At 45.0% G+C, this 15,776-nt stretch overlaps 1 protein-coding gene across 1 annotated transcript in view; it reads right to left on the reverse strand.

Moving 5' to 3' along the window:
• TMPRSS15 (transmembrane serine protease 15) overlaps positions 1-15,776 on the reverse strand; it is a 236,808-nt gene that overhangs the window by 69,877 nt on the left and 151,155 nt on the right. The window contains exons 16-17 of the mRNA XM_083170669.1: positions 9,996-10,106; positions 2,069-2,195 (exon numbers count right to left, since the gene is read on the reverse strand). Of these exons, the coding sequence (XP_083026795.1) occupies positions 2,069-2,195; positions 9,996-10,106 (238 nt within the window). The remainder of the gene's footprint in view (positions 1-2,068; positions 2,196-9,995; positions 10,107-15,776) is intronic.

A 15,776-nucleotide genomic window follows, 5' to 3' on the forward strand; every position in this document is an offset into this window, starting at 1 on the left:
CAACTGATTGCGTATAGCCGTTACGGTATGGAAGCATGTGAAGAGATGGCAAGGGACCACAGGCGGGGCATCTTGTTATTTCTTTAAATTGATATAATAGAATAGAATCAACTTTATTGGCCATGTGTGCTTGCGCACACTAGGATTTTTTTGCGGATTACAGTGCAGCATCAAGCAGGGGGATGAAGGGGGGGGGGGCATTACATACATTACATTAAGACATTACATGCTGGGGGCACATGCCCGCCCCCAATGAAGCTGTAGTTTGGGGCCCCGGTGTATTGCTTTGCCCCAGCCCACCATCAAGATTTGAGTGATAATAAATCAGTGACTTTGTCAGTTTACTTGCATGTCCATCATATAGGTAATGGCAGAACGTAGAGTGATATAAGACAGTGAACCATAACCACCCTACTATAAGCAATGTTTTCTTTCTTTATAGCAAAAGACAGATCAACAAAATGTATGAAAGTCCACAAGCTTTTGTGTAATATTATGGCCGTGGTGTAATGAAGTTCAAGTTCGGCCCACATGCGGGATGCAGGTCAAACTGGGCCATTTTTTTAAAGGGGAAACCATTTGCAAGGCAAAACCATGCCATGTAAACAATTGCCCCTTTAAAAAAAAAACTTCCTAATTCCTCTGGCATCCCACACATTTGCTGAACTCGGACTTTATTACATCCCGCCCATACTGTTTGATGTTCTGAGCAGAATTTCATGCATGGTTTGTATTTGAAAAGAGCACCTTCAAATCAATGTAATGTGGACACTATGGGGTATATTTACTAAGCTGGGAGATCTATTAAAGATGGGGTGTTGCAGCCAATCAGATTATACATCGGTACTTGTGTATTAACACGGCACCCCCGATATTAAGTCGTACGACTTTTAATCGCATCGCATGCCATACACCCGATGCACACCGATGTGATTTAAAATTGTATAAGCCCCCTATACGATTTTAAATTGTATAAGCACCCTAATGGGTGTTTATAAGCACCCTTAATGGGTGCTTACCATGTTAAATGCACCCCCATGCCACCCCCAGTATGAGCGTCCTCCAACCTTTTCATACCCCCACTATCCACGTCGGCGTGGAGTTGATATTATATAGTGTGGCGAGCACAGCGAGGGGACGCGTATTACTTTACATGTATTCCGCGTCCCCTCGCGGGGCTCGCTGCGCTTGCCACTCTTCGGGCTCGGTGACTCGCTGCGCTCGCCACACTATATAAAATCAACTCCACGCCGACGTGGATAGTGGGGGGTATGAAAAGGTCGGACGTGTACCGCCGCCCCACGCGGGCTCGCTGCGCTCACCACGCTTCATAGTGGGGGTGGCGTGGGGGTGCATTTAACATTGTAAGCCCCCATTAGGGTGCTTATACAATTTAAAATCGCATCGCATCACATTGCATTGTATGGCATTGTATGCCATATACAATGGTATACAATTTTTAATTGTATACCATCAGGTGCCAATCGCGTCGCATCGCATTGCATCGCATGCGTTATGGTCTGCGATGCGATGGGCGCTGTGATAATACACAAGTACCTATACATCTTATTTATTTATTTAGCACCTTCTAGAAGATAATAGATAGAATCTATTTGATTAGATCTTAGTTAATGTATCATTCTTGAGGACATTTTGTGTCTCCTCTCCAGGAGAAGCCAGGAGATGAGACTTCCAGCTGCACTCAGGGGGGGGGGGGGGCGGGGACAGAGCAATGCATCATCAGGGCCTGGCCCAATTGCAGGAAATACCACGAATCTCGTGTGTATGTGGAGGGGGCGGGGCTAAAATGATGTAATTTGCATAAGTTTAGCCCTGCCCCCTCCACGTACATCCGCAAATGCCTGTATTTGACCAGAAAAGTAAGAAGATGTGGGGGAGAATGTGTGGGATCCACAGAAATGCAGGAAACTTACCCACACTTCCGGGAGGCCGGGAGGTGGGCACGATTTTAGAGAGCCTCTCGGCCATTCAGGGAGTGTAGACAAGTATGAAACGTACATTTATCAATACTGTTATTTTTCTATACTCAGAGACTAGAATTACTTACCCTAGTCCTATCTGAAGACACACATTATTAGAAATCTCGTCAGTCCAGAGATTTGCACATGCTGTGTACCATTCAGTCTGAATGTTGAACTGAACCAGGCCATTGGAACTACTGTTGGAAAGCCGGACTAGAAAAATACAAACACACATAGATAATTGTCACATGCCTGGAATAATGATTATTTCCCACATAGATATAACAGGTCTTTCAAAAAATTATATTTTTTAACCGAAATAAAAATGACAATTGAAATTTAGCCGGCTGGGTTCCCTAGCGCCTGGGTTCTCTGGCAAACTAACCATTTATTTGATTCAGACCTGATCACGTGTCTGCAGAAATGCAGATGACTGCGAGTAAATACCACCGCCCAGACGTAAGAAAACCCGCCCCGTGCAAATCTGCGAGTGAATTGCGAATTAATCGCTTCTTGCTACAGTAATTACCAGCAAATTTATACGCAATTCACTCACGCATTCACGAACTTACCTGATCCGAGGAGTTCGCCGGTTCCCGAAATCTTTCCGAGTCCAAATCGAGGCTAAAACGTCATCATCCCACATCGGATTCTCGCGAGACCTGGGGATATATAGTTCCCGGTGGTCGGCGCCATTTTCAAACAGGCTGGTTATATCGGACAACACGGATGTGTCTGTGCTGTCTGCTGAGGGGTGTGAGGGGGAAACCTGCTGGGGGCTGCTAGTGCTACAGAGGGGGCTTTTTTTTTTTAATTACTGCTGCCAGTGCCCAGGGTGCCCACATGTGTGCTGCATCAGTCCAGGGCTGCCCACATGTGTGCTATATTTGTCCAGGGGTGCCCACATTTGTACTGTATCAGTCCAGGGGTGCCCGCATGTGTGCCATATAATTCCATGTGTGCCCCCATGTGTCCTGTATCAATCCTGGGGTGCCCGCATGTGTGCCGTATAATTCCAGGGGTGCCCCCATGTGTCCCGTATCAGACCAGGGGAGCTGCCCTTTTATTTAATGAAAATAAAAATAAGGTGTTTTTTTTTTTACTGCAAGGGCTGTTAAATGCTCTGTAGTCCAGGGGTGAGCCAAGAGTGCTGTATAATTCATGGGGTGTTGCTAAATCTGCCGTATAATTCCAGGTGTGCTGCTCTGTTTTATAATTAAAAGAATACAATTTTTTATTTTAACTGCAGGAATTTGTCTGCCGTATAATACCATGCCTGCCGCCATTTGTGCCGTATCAGTCCAGGGGTGCTGCCATCTGTGCCGTATAATTCCATGTGTGTTGTATCTGGTCAGGGATGCCCGAATGTGTGACGCATAATTCCTGGGGTAAGCCAAGTGTGTCATATAATTCATGGGTTGCTGCAAAGTCTGCTGTTTAATTCATGGGGTGCTCCTAAGTGTGCCGTCACAGTCCAGGGGTGATGCTAAGTGTGTCGTATTAGTCCAGGGGTGAGTCAAGTGTGCTGTATAATTTATGGGGTGCTGATAAGTCTGCTGTATCAATCCAGGGGTGCTGCCATTTTTTATTAAAAGAATAACTCTGTTTACTGCAGGAGTGTCATTATGTGTGCCGTATAATTCCATGTGTGCTGTGTCAGTCCAGGGGTTCCGCCATCTGTGCCGTATAATACCATGTGTGCCATCATGTGTGCTGTATCAGGTCAGGGGTGCCACCATCTGTGCAGTATAATTCCTGGGGTAAGCCAAGTATGCCGTAAAATTCATGCTGCCAAGTGTGCTGTATTAGTCCAGGGGTGATGCTAAGTGTGCCATATCAGTCCAGGGGTGAGCCAAGTCTGCCAAATAATTCCTGTGGTGAGCCAAGTCTGCCGTATAATTCATGGGGTGCTGCCAAGTGTGCTGTATTAGTCCAGGGGTGATGCTAGGTGTGCCGTATCAGTCCAGGGGTGAGGCTAAGTGTGCCATATCAGTCCAGGGGTGATGCTAAGTGTATTATATCAGTCCAGGGGTGATGCTAAGTGTATCATATCAGTCCAGGGGTGATGCTAAGTGTGCCGTATCAGTCTAGTGTTTGTGCCGCCCACTTTTGTCGCTTATCATACTTATCCAACTGCTTCCGTGCAACTTTTTGGCCTAAAACCAATATTGTGAGGTGTGAGGTGTTCAGAATAGACTGGAAATGAGTGGAGATGAATGTTATTTAGGTTAATGATAGGGTAGGAGCAAAAAAAAAAAACCCCAAATTCTGCATATTTAGCAGTTTTTATGCTTTAAAAAAAAAAAAAATCAGAACCCAAAACCCAAAAATCCAAACACAAAACGTTTAGGGGGTGTTTTAACAAAACCCATTAGAACCCAAAACATGAAGGTAATCAGAACCCAAAACACGAAAAGTGGCCGGTGCACATCCCTAGATATTACAGACCCTCCCTTAAAATGCCTGGGCATGCTTACATTTTTTTCTGACACTCTCAGAAAACTTCTGGTTTCCACCCACAAAACTACGGCTTCCTATCTGTCAAACTGCAAGGGGATTGTGATTACAATCCATATGTTATTTCTGTCACTTTTTCTGGACCGTTTAAAAAAGAGAGTTGTGGCCCATTTGCAGGATTCATGCAGGCCACCTCTGCGATTAAAGATTTGTATTGATTCCAGCAAAACATGCAATTGAAAGATTCAAGATATGATCTATTAAAAGCACACAATGAGGTCTAATTTCTGTTACTTCAGGGTATGTGAAAATAGGGTATTTTAGTGGGAATAAATCTGCTGCATGTCCTTTCTCAATCACTTACTATCAGTTAAATAATCATGATTGCATATAAGTGCACAATCTTTGATCACAAAGAATTGTGCCTAGTTTACTTGCACCTTACCCTCATTGGACAAAGGTTGTAGTTACAAATCTGTAAGAAGCACAGCTCTGTAAAATTATGATCAGGTTAGGTTTGTGAGCTCCATTCAGTCTCCTGTTAACCTGATTGTTGCAGCTGGTTGTAGAATCTTGCTTGGTACTTTGACTGGTGTTGATGATGATATGGAGTACCAATGTTCTAATTACATTTGCAATGTCTTTCTAGGCTGGCATTGCAGCTCATAGTGTGCCTGCACATAGTTCATGTGTAGTGCAAGGGTCTGCATCTGAGCATTGCTTAGACCTGAGCTCTGTTTGCACTACTGCGCTCCAGTGCTCTCCTCATCTGCATGCCAAATACGCATCCAGCTCTCCACAGTGCTTTGTATGATCTTCAGTTCCGCAGCATCCAGGCCTACTTCCTCCATGCCAGAATTCACTCCAAAACTCATACGTGGGTGCTGCCATGTTGGTTAGCAATCTCCTGACTATTCTAGTTACGGTTTCCAACAGCTTTCCACAGTAGCCAATCACTGGACGCTGCTTTCTATAAAGAGAGCAAACTGACCAGTCCCTAATTGCCAGTACAATGTTGGTTCTTAGGTGATAGCAGCTCTGTACTAAGTGCCCCAGGGACGTGCGGTGAGGTAAATGGCTCAAGAGTCCCTGGCAAGTACCAGAGCAAGATATGCACACAATATATGAGCCATGGGGTACATACCAGCATTATACACATGTACAGCAGTATATACTGCTGGAGATTTGCTGGATTTTGTGCAGAAAAGGTAGCCAGGTGAGGCACTGCCTCACCTGCCATAGACTTTTTACTCCAGAGTGTTCACTATAAAAATTATTAGAATAATTAAAATAAGAACTTTTTTATAAATTATTTGTATTTTTGACATACTTAATTAATTCAAAACGCTGGCATATATGCTAGTATGACAGAAAAAGCTGTGCCTCACCTGCCTCACCCCACCGCACACCACTGAAGTGCCCTGACATTCCAGTGTCCAGTGCATTTTCTGCTGATCCGGTCTGGTCATCTTCTCCAAATATCCATTGACTAAAAGATCCACTCTGGTTAAGACTCAGTACTTATCACCTGCCTGGTTCCTGTTGGATCACCTCTCTAGTTCCAGTCTAGTTATCTATCTGGTTCCAGTCCAGTTCCAATCTTGTATTCTATCCAGTTCTAGTCCAAGCACCTATCCAGTACCAGTCCAGTTTCAGTCCAGTCACCAGTCGAGATCAAGCCTGGTTTTCAGTCTTTCCAGTGCTGCTACCTGTCCAGAACCAGGTCCTAGGATTTTCCAAATCAGTAAAGTCCCGGAGCGACTCCCGCTGTCTACTCTACTAATTCTGACTACAAGATAATGCTAATTGGTACTCTACAACAAAGTCTTCTACTGAACTCCCTGACTAAACTCTACTCTTCTGCCCAGGAGTCAGTTCGGGAGCCAACTGTGTCCTCAACTCACTCCTCCTAGCTGTGCTCCAGCAGTTCCATTCTGTTCCAGTTCCCAGCTCCAGCCATCTGCTGGAAAATCAAGCTAAAGACTTTCATGTATAATAAAGTGTTATTCCTTCCACACCTTCATGTCAGCCACTGCTAGAGTTCCAACAAGTATTCTGAAGTCCACTCACCTTCAGCCACTGAGTGCATGACTCCCATATTTCCATGAGTAGGACCATAATAAAGACTCTGCACTTTATAAATATTCCTGCTGCCCCAGCTTCCATCTTATACACCTGCCCAAGCCAACCCCTACCTAATGCTGGCGGCACCACTAGGCAGCTCTAGACATTTGCCTAGGGCGCCGGCACCTGGAGGGCGGTAGTTCGCCCCTCACCTGACCCCCATGTGCATATAGCTGGCCGGGGTGTCCGTGCCGCGGGGGTACCTGCGGCGCTGTCCTATGTATAAAGCTGCTGCTGTCGGCGGCGGGGAACCTGGAGTGAATAGAGAATAACTAGCGCTATGCGGCGCCGCGGGAAGAGCTTCTGGGTTTGAAAACACTTGCCGCACGCTGATTGGCTGAGATTCAGCCAATCAGCGTGCGGCAAGTGTTTTCAAAATCAGAAGCGCTTCCCGCGCCGTCGCATAGCGCTAGTTATTCTCTATTCACTCCAGGGACCCCGCCGCCGACAGCAGCAGCTTTATACACAGGACAGCGCCGCAGGTACCCCCGCGGCACGGACACTCCAGGGATGCCGCCGCCGACAGTAGCAGCTTTATACACAGTGACAGTGCAGTGACATCGCAGTGACAGCGCAGTGACAGCGCCGCACGGACACCCCTGCCCGCTCCAGCACTGCAGGGACGGGCAATACAGGTACCACCCCCGGGCACCGGGGCGCCCCCACCCCGACTCGCCTGGGGCGCTCCGGTGCCTTGCACCGGCCCTGCCCCTACCATTGGACATGATAACTGGTACTGATTGGATGTTTAAGCCCTTATACTGTAGGTAGTCTCTCTGGACCCTGAGGGTTGTACACAGTCAGTTTTGGTCTTGTTTTAGCTAATTTCATCTGCCTGCGTCATTTTCATAGCTTGTTATATTGATATTTAAGATGATGATACAGTGCTATGATTTGTGCCCAATAAAAGTAACTGTGTCATTTTCTAATGGTATAATTAATGTGGAATGAATGTGGAGCATCTTGAATATCCTACTCAATAGCTTGCTGCTGTGATGTTCAGGAAATTTCATTAGCTTTATCAAATCACTACTGTGAAAAATACTTGCGCTATTGTAAAGAACTGAACAATATTTCTATACAAGGCATTTGCTTATGCATGCAAAAATGTATGTTACTATTTATCAATTCTCTATTGTGGAAAAGAATGGTTTATTTGAGAGAATTGTATAGCAATACATTTTAGTTCTATTTAGTAAAGTGGCAAGCATACTCTTCAGTGTCCATGCTATACTGAAGAACTGGCATTCTGTTTTCTGTAATGTTTTAGTAGTCTTTGAGGTGTCCAGTTCCCCTTTAATAATTGTGTCTGTGATTTTGACCTTACACTACTGGGGTATGGTATAACTTAGCGACAGTCAGGATTCCATCGGTCATGTCGCCGACATCAGAATCCTGACTGTCAGGAGCTTCACAGGGGCAAGTGCATTCAAGCCCCATGCTGGCTTGATGAGCTTGCCATACTGCGCTCACCTGACTGTCGGGATCATGACAGTCAGGATTCCAGTGTCAGAGAAATGACTGTCGGAATTCCAACTGTCGGTGAGTCTTTCGGCACCCCACTACTGAGAGTTGAAGTCTTGGGGCCAGTCAAGCACCTGTTAGCGATTGTATTCCAGTAAAGAGGGCTATAGGATAAGCACTGGAAAAATGGTTCTGTAAGCTAAAGGTAGGCATTTTTAACAATGGCATAGCTGATTGGTCTTTTTGGTAATACTGTAGCTGAAATTATATCTGAATACACACACACACTCTGGCTAGATGCCAGCTAGGGCTGCACAGTAAGAAAAAAAACCCCTAACAAACAATAGCATAGCCATGATTGGTCAGTGGCGCACGCAGGGGGGTTTCTGGATGCAGCAGTGGCAGGAAGTCTGCAGTGTCGGAAGGGGTAGCGCCTCACACAGGGTCTCAGTGTAGTAGCCTGCTTGGCAGAGGCTGTGGGAGCCGCCGGGGGAAGGATCAGTGGCAGTGGCTGGAAGAGAGGATGGTTCCCAGGGTTAAGCCCAGCAGAGCATGTGTGTGTGTGTGTGTGTGTGTGTGTGTATTGGTATAGTGTGTGTGTGTATTGAGGCACAGAGTATGTGTGTGTATACAGTGTGTGTATATGCATCACGGTGTGTATGGGGACACAGTGTGTGTATACAGTGCTCCAATCATGTTATTGTAGGAAATGTAGCACAGTGTAGTAATAAAGTGTATAGGGTCATGTAGTGTAGCATATAGGGCCTTATAATGTAATGATGCAGGGTATAGAAGATGTTGTGTAGGTGATAGGGGGATGTAGTGTGGTGATGCTGTGCAGGGTATAGGGGGATGTAGTGTGGTGATGCTGTGCAGGGTATAGGGGGATGTAGTGTAGAGATGCAGTGCAGGGTATAGGGGGATGTATTGTAGATATGTACTGCAGAGTATAGGGGGATGTAGTGTAGTGATGCAGTGCAGGGTATAGGGCGGTGTAGAGCAGTGATGTAGAGTATTTATGTAGTGCAGTATATGGTGACACACAGTAAGCCATGTGTGTGTGTGTGTGTGTGGGGGGGGGCAATGTGAAAGATGCTTAGGGTATGTGGGCACACAGTTAGGCATGTGGGGAACATTTTATTGTGCATGTCAGGAAACACTGGGGGCATTTGGGGCTCACTGATAGGCATGTGGGGAACACACTGCTGTGAAGGGAGCCCACATTCCATCATGGTACTCCATTTTTCTATAGAGTGGCTCTCTACATTTTTGCACCTGGGCCCAGCTCTCGCTAATTCCACCCCTGCCGCTTACACTGTGCAGCCAGCATAGAGACCCCCATGAAAATTTGCCACTGTGTGTGTGGTTGTAGACACACCACGTTAGGACCTTTCGGAGCCCAAGACATAGTGGTACATTGCTAAAGAAATTCCTGGCCATGTCTCTTTCGAGTCTCCGATAAATGCCCCGGCCTGGATCTTCACACAGATTATTGCAAACCAATTGATTTTCCAATGACTGCACAAATCAATGGATTGTAGTGCACATGCCCGAGCCCAAATTGCGAAGTAAATAGCATATGGATCTAATCGCAATCCGCTCGCAAATTGTTTGACAGGAAGCCAGAGTTTGTGGGTGATCACCGGACGTTTTCAGGGAGGGTCATTGATGCCAGCTTCGGCATTGATCAGCCTAAATCTGTCGCACAGTTGTGTAAGTTACTCACTTTTGCACAGACCGAGAAATCATATCATGGTGAGTGAATTGCGTATGGATTTGCAGAGAATAGGGAATAGCGATCCACTCGCAATACACTTGCATGGGCGGGGTTACTTCCGTCTGATGGCCAGCTAGCTACTCACAGTCATCTGAAACTTTGCAGATGAGCAATCAGGTCTGAATCAGGCATCTTGTTAGGATACAACCCGGTTCTCCAGTGCCAAGAACAGCTAGAAAGGAAAAGCTTACCACACTTTGCTTCATCGGAACCATCTGCACAATCCCGATGGGCATCGCAAACACTGCTCAACAAGGCACACTCTCCACTGCCGCACTGGAACATCGTGGCATTACACGGTTCTGAAAAACACACAATGACGTACAGTTGAATGCATTAGTACTTGATACAGTTTAATTAAACCCGCTGCAAGCAGCTATTGAACAAATGTTAATAGGGCAATTATTTGATTTATACTAAAGATAGAAATACATGCTGTGATTTAATAACCATTTATTTTTAGCAAGCTTTTAGAAGATTAGTTATCTGAATCTCAATGGTAAAATCCAATGTCTTGTCAAAGTCACTCATAACTCTATTATTCTGTAATGCAATTCCTAGTCTTCCTGGAAGTGCCGATTTTAAACAATGTACAATGTAGTCTACATGGTTCTGTAACTTGGAACATTCTGTTTCTTTGCTGTTACCGCGCTGAGTTTGTCAGTCGTATTCCTTTCATATGGAAATATGCAATGACCAACATATAGCAATTCTGCCAACGACGGCTGCAAGTAACGTAGTTGGTGGTGCTTCCAAGAGTCATTCTGTTTTTGTAAAGTGCTTGCAGATATATAGCACAACATTGGTGTTTTACATTTCACAATAGAAGCATCCATCGGTGGGTCCTACCTGAGCGTAGCAGGGGGGTTTCTGCTGGATGTGCTGCCAGGTCTTCCCCGCCGTGTCCTGGGTCCCAGCACATGTACAATGCAGTTGACAGGTGCCGGGCCCAGGCATTCACAGTAGCGGTGATGGTACTGTACATGTGCATAAGCCTGGCTTCTATGGGCTGCATGGACTGGTAGTCTTGGAGGGAGGACATGCCTCCCAATAGGATAGCCTTTACCGCAGGTGACTGCAAGGCCACCTTAACGTATGGACTCAATGGGCAGCTGCCCGAGGACCCCCTAATTCTAGGCAGATTGGATTGTGGACATCTGCATCCTCAGCTTCTTGGGCCAGGCACATTGTACAGGTATTCCTGCTTCCTAGCCTGCAGCCTGTTGGTGGATGGCAGGAGCTATCCACCAATCAGAGTCCAGCCTGCAACCAGGCAGTGAATTGCTGTCAGCATGCTGGATGTCTGGATCTGTGCTGAAAGTCGTTCACTGTATGGAAGCATTTGTTCCTGTGAATGGGTGCTACAATGCTGTTAAGACTGTCCTGGGTGATTGGCAGGTAAGACCAGTGGAGTAACTATAGCACCGCAGCCCCCGCGGTCTCGCGGGGGGGGGGGGGTGCTGTGCATGTGGGGGCGCCAGGGGGCTGCGGTGCTATAGTAATGCCCCCCATCCCCCGCAGGCTTACCTGTCTGCGCGTCCCGGCTCCCCTCCTGGCTTCAATCAATTCTATGGAGACGGACCACGATAAAATGGCCGCCCCATGAAGCAGACAGTTCTCTGAAACTGTCTGCGGTATGGGGGCGGACATTTTATCGTGGTCCGTCTGTATAGAATTATTAATTGAAGCCAGGAGGGGAGCCGGGACACGCAGACAGGTAAGCCTGCGGCGATGGGGAGGGGGGGAGCACCGGTGGCCGGTGGGGAGGGGGACGCCCCCCCCATTAACGGTGGGGGGCGGCCCAAACCAAGCTACGCCACTGTGTAAGACATCCAATGGCAAGTCAGAGCTAGTCACAGTGAAAACAGCAAAGTCTTGCGTACTGCATCTGGCTTCATTGACACAGAGAAGACAGTCATATTTTACTGTGGGGGCTGCAGTCCTGTGACCCATAGGTAAAAGTATGGTATTGGAAGCATCTTTAAAAGTGCCCTAAAATCTACATTTTTTTTCATTTCCAGTTTTTAAGCACTAAACACGTTCAGCATTTGGTTTAAACTTCGATTTACTTTAATTTCACTTCAATTAAAATGTCCGTTGTGACAACCACCAACAAAAAGAATCCAATGTATTAAAAAATAAAACAACAGCAGTACAAGTTATAACAATTATATAGGATGACACACAAAAACACTATGGACCTTACTCAGGTTCATTCGCAATAGCCGCTCCTTCGGACGGGGACCGGTGTTTTTTTATTGTGTAGGTGCAATTCTGTACATGTGCACGTGCTTGTTGCGTGTGGCCACGGTGAACTGATTGTTCGCCGGGTGCACGCAAGCAACCTTGCAGGCCGTGAGGTGGCGGACTGCCCCATTACCATATAGGAATGCCCAGCATTTCATGGGCATTCCCATGTGAACGCTGGTCGATCTCATGATAATGAGGCATTACGGACAGGCGGGAGGAGGCCAGCTGCCTGCCTACTCCCCCCCCCCCCCCCCCGAGCAGACACGCATCTGTAAGGTTGTTCTGAGGCAACCTCACATATGCGTGAGCCTTCGTCATCATCGATGGTCGGCGACCATCAAATGATGGGGCGGATCCCAGCAGGCTGTGCGTGGATGTTACTCTGTAACATTATTATTAATATTATAGTCAGAATATAGTGGGCGATTCAGATTAGCTTGCAACAGGACAAATTTGCTGCCCTGTCCGATTTTAGGGGTTTGCGCATGTGCGAATATGTACATGTGAAACCCCCAGAGCGAATGTCTTCGCAGAGTTTCACACTCGTTGGGGTGTTCTCCCCAGGATCGGAGTGCAGGGGGTGTTGCCCACAAAAACGGTCAGTGCCCACCCTGAATTTGTCGGGAAGCGTAAGCTAGAAAAGTCGTTAGACTTCTCTTTACCAACAAGGGAAAAATCATTTGATGGTGAGCGACCGGTGAATGATTTCTGTCCCTTTCAGCTGGTATGCAAGCGGTTGTGTATGCAAACGCATGCGCTTGAATGCTATTGAGTGGGGGGAGGGCTAGCGTGAAGGTTACCTACTCGCTAGGCTGTAGTTACAGGTGGAGCGCCTGTCAGCCAGCCTGCAGGATTGCCAAAAGTCCTGAGCTGGGGCAGGCAAGCGGACAGGAGCTCCATCAGATGGGAATGCGCGAACATCTCACACGTTCACCTGTCCCTGTCAGCAAGACACCGGGGAGCGTCTTCCCTGCCTGTCAATGAGATGGTAAAGGGAGCTGGGGCTGCGGGGGAGCTGCGGGGAGGGCTCTGTTAGAACTGGGCGCACGAGCCCTCTTCTGTCAAAAGGCAGCGGCTGGCGCGGGGGTGGCAATTGGCAATTCTATCTCCAGGAACAGCTATATTGAGACGCTGCTCCATCTTTATACGCAGCGTAATGAACAGGTCTGAATCAGGCCCATAGTACATAATATAGAGTAAACAGCTCCTTAAATGGAAACAGTTTGAAAAATGTTTTACAAAAGCAAAATAAAGGTTATACTGTAAATGGAGAAAACGTTTTTCTTTTCCCCAGTCACTGCTATTTAAAGAATGTTACAGATAGTACGAATATTCCATTTGGGACACGCATGTTGGTGTGGCGAAATTGTGTTTTTGTTTGAAACAAAGAATTGCTTTTTATTTCACACCAAACTCGTGTCTGCTTCCTGTAACCTACTCCCTCCGACATAATAACATCTCTCTTCTCCAACATTTCTAGTGTTGGCTCTCCTGCAAGCTTTGTTGTGTTAGCCACATAATAGTGTCTGCTTCTATACCCCAGTGATATATAAAACTTCTAAACCACATAGATAGCAGATTTTTGAACATATTATAAAGATAAAATATAATATGAATATATATCTATACATCTCTTTCTCTCTCTCTCTCTCTCTCTCTCTCTCTCTCTCTATATATATATATATATATATATATATATATATATATTGTTTTTTTAAAGGAACAACATTTAAGAAAAAGAAAGTTGGGTACTTATGTAATTTCCGGGCTCCCGTTTTTCTTATGAGACCGCGTCCCCTCGCGGGGCTCGCTGCGCTTGCCAAGCTTCGGGCACGGTGGCTCGCTGCGCTCGCCACACTATATAAAATCAACTCCATGCGTAGTTGGATAGTAGGGGTATGAAAAAATGGGGTGCATTTAACATGGGAGCCAGATAATACATAAGTACCGAAAGTTGCAATTCAACTTTATACAACAACGTGTGAAGACCTCTAATAGGCTAAAATAGTCTTTTTATTACAACATACTGTACAGTGAAAACCAGGTATGGCATAGCTCAATGTCTCAGTTGATAGTCACTATTTTGATAGCAGAAGGTTGACTTACACAAGGTCGTAATTGAAAAAAAAAGGTCAACACAAGCAAAATTAACAATCATTTTCATCACATGAAAAGATTGACATTCATTCAAAAGTGATTTTTTTTTTTAGGATTTTTTTTATACTTTAAAATTCACGTGGACATTTTTGGTGTCAATTTTGACAGCTGAGAACATGGACTCCCAATTCATGTATAGCCATACTTTGGATATGGTTTACCGTTCAGAATTCATAGACCAAGTGAATAGTCCAAAGTCGCAAAAAAATCCCCTAGAAATCATGTCAACTTTTTCATGTGTGGACAACTGCCGTTTGACCTATTGATTATCTCAACCTTTGGTCAATGTCAACTTTGTGCATATCATCTTTTCAGTGTTGTACTATGGACTGTTGACCTAAATATCGCCTGTCAGCCATCCGGATACCGTGAAACCAGCTTTGTGTAATGATACTTTTCATAGCTCAATCTGATCCCACTCATGTACTTTACACCTTGCGCACGTGACATTGTTTAACCTGTGAAACGCGTTAACTCTACAAATATGTGTGATATAGCTTGACAAATAAATGTGACATTCTGCAGAAAAATATTGTGAGATCTAATAACACAAACTTCGCTCCCCCCTTGACTATAAAGGGCTCCTACTGTAACGCATAATGCAAATCAGCCATTTTTTCTTGTTGACCAATACGTAGCACTGAATCTCACAACATTATATTACAATTTTTTTTTCTCTTCATACATCATTACCAAATATAATCATCCTCGTATTGATAATCATTTATGCTATCCGGCCACCGTTGTTGATGATATATGAAGCGGAAAGAATAAGCTTGACTTTTCTCAGCTACATTAACTGCAAAAGTAGCTGAAACAGCACAAAAGAAGCATATTTTGGCTGAACAAAGTAAATGCAATTCCGAAAAGATAGGAGGACAAATTAAGGAAATATATAGTCACGCAACACCTAATATGTCTTCTTGAAAAGAATATATCTCAGGAGGGACGCATTTGTTTCAGCCTGAGCAGATTGCTGCATTAAAAAGGACTAAGCTTGAACAGGCAAATTACCTTACTTCCATCTATTGCGCATTACACAACTTAAAAAATGTTTAATTTAATTTTGTTTTACTAACTGTAGCCTTATCCTTTAGCGTTCCCTAAAACGTATTATCTTGTGATATATGAAATCATATATTATTTATATTTACACGCATACATTTAAGTGTTAGGAAGTGTGCATTGTTATGTTTTAGAAGGAATTTTATATTTTACCATTAAACTGGAAATAGTGTCATGTAGTAATTATAATTATATCCATGTGGTTCTCTTTATGTTCTGTGGATAAGAGTGCTGCATTCTTAGCGGAGCTCATTGTTTTGTAGAGACCAGCAGACGTTTTCAAAATGTCAAGATTCATAAATGTGTTATTTATTATGGTCAATTCATGCATTTTTGAAAGTTTTTTTTCGAAAAATTATAACTCAATTTAAGCTTAACTTTAGACTTGATTCTGATTAGGGAATAAAGTAAGAAAGTACAAGTAATTGTGTATATGGATAGGCCATGCAATGCAATGAATGCAGCTGCATGCATTCTTTTGTAGGCAGGGTGAACACTGG

Source organism: Crinia signifera, chromosome 2 (genome assembly GCF_055691185.1).
Source record: "Crinia signifera chromosome 2, ASM5569118v1, whole genome shotgun sequence".
NCBI lineage: Eukaryota > Metazoa > Chordata > Amphibia > Anura > Myobatrachidae > Crinia > Crinia signifera.